General features: G+C 46.7%; 1 protein-coding gene across 1 annotated transcript; it reads left to right on the plus strand.

Annotated features, from left to right (window-relative positions):
- Positions 1 to 343: 343 nt before the first annotated feature.
- On the plus strand, positions 344 to 2122 carry LOC127751181 (uncharacterized). The gene is made up of 3 exons (XM_052274305.1): positions 344 to 1121; positions 1212 to 1446; positions 1556 to 2122. The coding sequence occupies exons 1-3, from the start codon at positions 1012 to 1014 to the stop codon at positions 2120 to 2122; spliced, it is 912 nt and encodes a 303-aa protein (XP_052130265.1). The 5' UTR covers positions 344 to 1011.
- The last annotated feature ends 371 nt before the right edge of the window (positions 2123 to 2493 follow it).

Below are 2493 nucleotides of genomic sequence, written 5' to 3' on the forward strand. Positions count from 1 at the left end.
GCCATGGGCCATGGGCCACGGGCCACGGGCGGCGCACGGTCGCGCGGGGAGTTGATTTCGATCGGCTTATGTTAGGTGTCCTGACATGAAAGTGGGTGACCCCTTATATTTTTGGAAAGACGATAGTGTGAGGATTGTTAATCTGTAAAAATATTATTGTGCCGGGGCTTCGTATTGGAGTAGGGAGAGTCGGAACGAGGACGTCGAGTAGGAAACTTTGGTAGGCCGTTTTAAAGTATTAAATTCTCATGAATGAAGACATCCTGGGCCCCAACATAATGCGAGTCGATTTTTTGCTCGAATTTTAGCTTTCCGTAGGTATTTTTGAAATTGTGGTGCGATATCTGGTTCTCGAGAAAAGGCGATCAATTCGTCCCGTTGTCACCAGTCACTCGGCTCCCTCCGCTCGTGCTGACTCGGGCCGGCTCGGCTCCGCGCTCGGCTCGGGCCTCGGGCCTCGGTCGGGTTGGGTTTACCTTGGTCGTCAGTCGGTCGGGTCTCGAGTCGAGTCCGAGTCGCCGAGTCGGAGGTCGAGGTGGCAGTGAGAAGCAGTGTTTGTTGTTGTCTGTGTCCTGTGTCGTCTTCATCACTTAATATTTAGTCAGTTTTCCACGAGTGTATCATGTCACGCCCATCCATCTCAAAAATGCTGAGGTATTATTGTTTGTTGGATGCCGAGCTCAATAGCCAGGGGTGTCCTTTCACCGACTCGGAGCAAAGTAAGTTCATATCACGTACCTAAACATAACCTCAACGCTGGCTCAAACAGCGCTTGTAACACAAGTTTTCTTCTTTATTTTTATTAGGTACCATCAAGAGCATCATCGCCTACAACCTCCACAAGCGATTCACAGCACACGCTAGACAACGCGCGCGGTTAGCTTGGACGAGGAGATCGAAGAGGTGGCATGTGAGGCCTATATTCCTAAACCGGGAGCTGTAACCGGCCTGGTTCACTCTGGTCTCATAATAAGGGAGTACGACCAAGATGAATTTTATAGATTCTTCCGCATGACTCCTGGATGCTTCGACTGGCTTCTTGAAAAGGTGGGCCCTTTCATAAGGAAAAGATCCAACCGTAAAAGTGTCTCAGCAGGGGAGCGTCTGGCCATCACACTGAGGTAAGATGTTGTCCTTAATTTTCCCCTGTCATATGCTGTTCATATCCTCTTCTCTGTTACTCATGTTATTATGCTTTTCCTCTCCATCAGGTATTTGGCGTCTGGAGACAGTCAGTCTTCATTATCGTACCTGTTCCGCCTCTCCAATGAAGCTATCTCCAAAATCGTGACAGAGACCACAGCCGTCATCTGGTATACTTTGAAGCCACTAGTATTTGATGAAATCTCTGAAGACTTTTGGAGGCAAAAGGCTGCTGAATTTGAAGCAATGTGGCAGTTTCCTATGTGTGTTGGTGCTTTTGATGGAAAGCACTGCTCATTCCAGGTAAATGCTAGCATATTTATTTCTGATTGCCCCACGCAGGAAAACTCTATTGAGTACTGCATGTTGTTACATTACCACATTATTTTAAATGCTCCTATTTGCCTCACAGAAATTCCCCATGCGTGGCTCTGAGTACTATAATTACAAAGGGACAAACAGCATCGTTCTCTTTGCTATTGCTGACGCCAAGTACAAGTTCATTGTTGCTGATGCTGGTGCTAAAGGCCGTGAGGGGGATAGTGGAGTATTCGACAGATCAACATTTGGAGAAATGTTCTACAACCATAGACTACGCCTGCCACCACTTGTGTACAATGCGAAGATAGACTGTCTGCTACCATATGTGTTTTTGGGAGATGGTGCCTTTCCACTAGATGAACACCTCATGAAGCCATTTGAACCAGATGCCAGAGACAAGTCGCCTGCTAACCACGCCCTCTTCAACTGCAGACTGTCCAGGGCAAGGAGAGTTGTAGAGAACGCCTTTGGAATCCTCAGTGCAAGATTCAGGATCCTACGTCGAACTGCCATTGTCAGTGAGACACTAGCCTGTAACATTATTTTGTCTACTTGTGCCCTCCACAACCTTCACATCATGAGGGAAGACAGCATTCCACCGAAGCAGCGTGTCTACCTTCCTCCTGGTTTCTCAGACACCTACAAGTCTAATGGATGACTGAAGCAAGGCAGATGGAGGAAACTAGTACCCACTTTGGAAAAGACAATTTTCCGTTATCTTGTGCAACAAGAAATCCCTGGTGCTGCCAGGAATTCCAACCCACTCTATCCCACTCTCGTGAGGGAGGATTTTGTGGAACTTGTCCTTGCCCAGCCAGTTCGTTGGCAGTGGGAACCATTATAGTATCCTATTTTTCTATGCTCCATGTTTCTGTAATTTTAAGAATGTGATGTTTGTAATTGTGAGTAGAGAAACCAATGACTGAGGCAGCATGGCTGTGCGCATAGTGAACCATTACTTGATAAATTTTTTGTATGTGTTTTGCAATTCTATGTCTGGTCACTATAGTGAGATTGAAACTGTGATAG

Source organism: Frankliniella occidentalis, unplaced genomic scaffold (genome assembly GCF_000697945.3).
Source record: "Frankliniella occidentalis isolate FOCC.00 unplaced genomic scaffold, Focc_3.1 Scaffold371, whole genome shotgun sequence".
Lineage (NCBI taxonomy): Eukaryota > Metazoa > Arthropoda > Insecta > Thysanoptera > Thripidae > Frankliniella > Frankliniella occidentalis.

Excerpts from the sequence above, each read along its gene's own strand:
- LOC127751181 (XM_052274305.1), top strand. The coding sequence starts at position 1,012 with ATGACTCCTGGATGCTTCGACTGGCTTCTTGAAAAGGTGGGCCCTTTC. Across the intron at positions 1,122-1,211 it reads CGTCTGGCCATCACACTGAG|GTATTTGGCGTCTGGAGACA; the intron begins GTAAGATGTTGT and ends CCTCTCCATCAG. Across the intron at positions 1,447-1,555 it reads GAAAGCACTGCTCATTCCAG|AAATTCCCCATGCGTGGCTC; the intron begins GTAAATGCTAGC and ends TTTGCCTCACAG.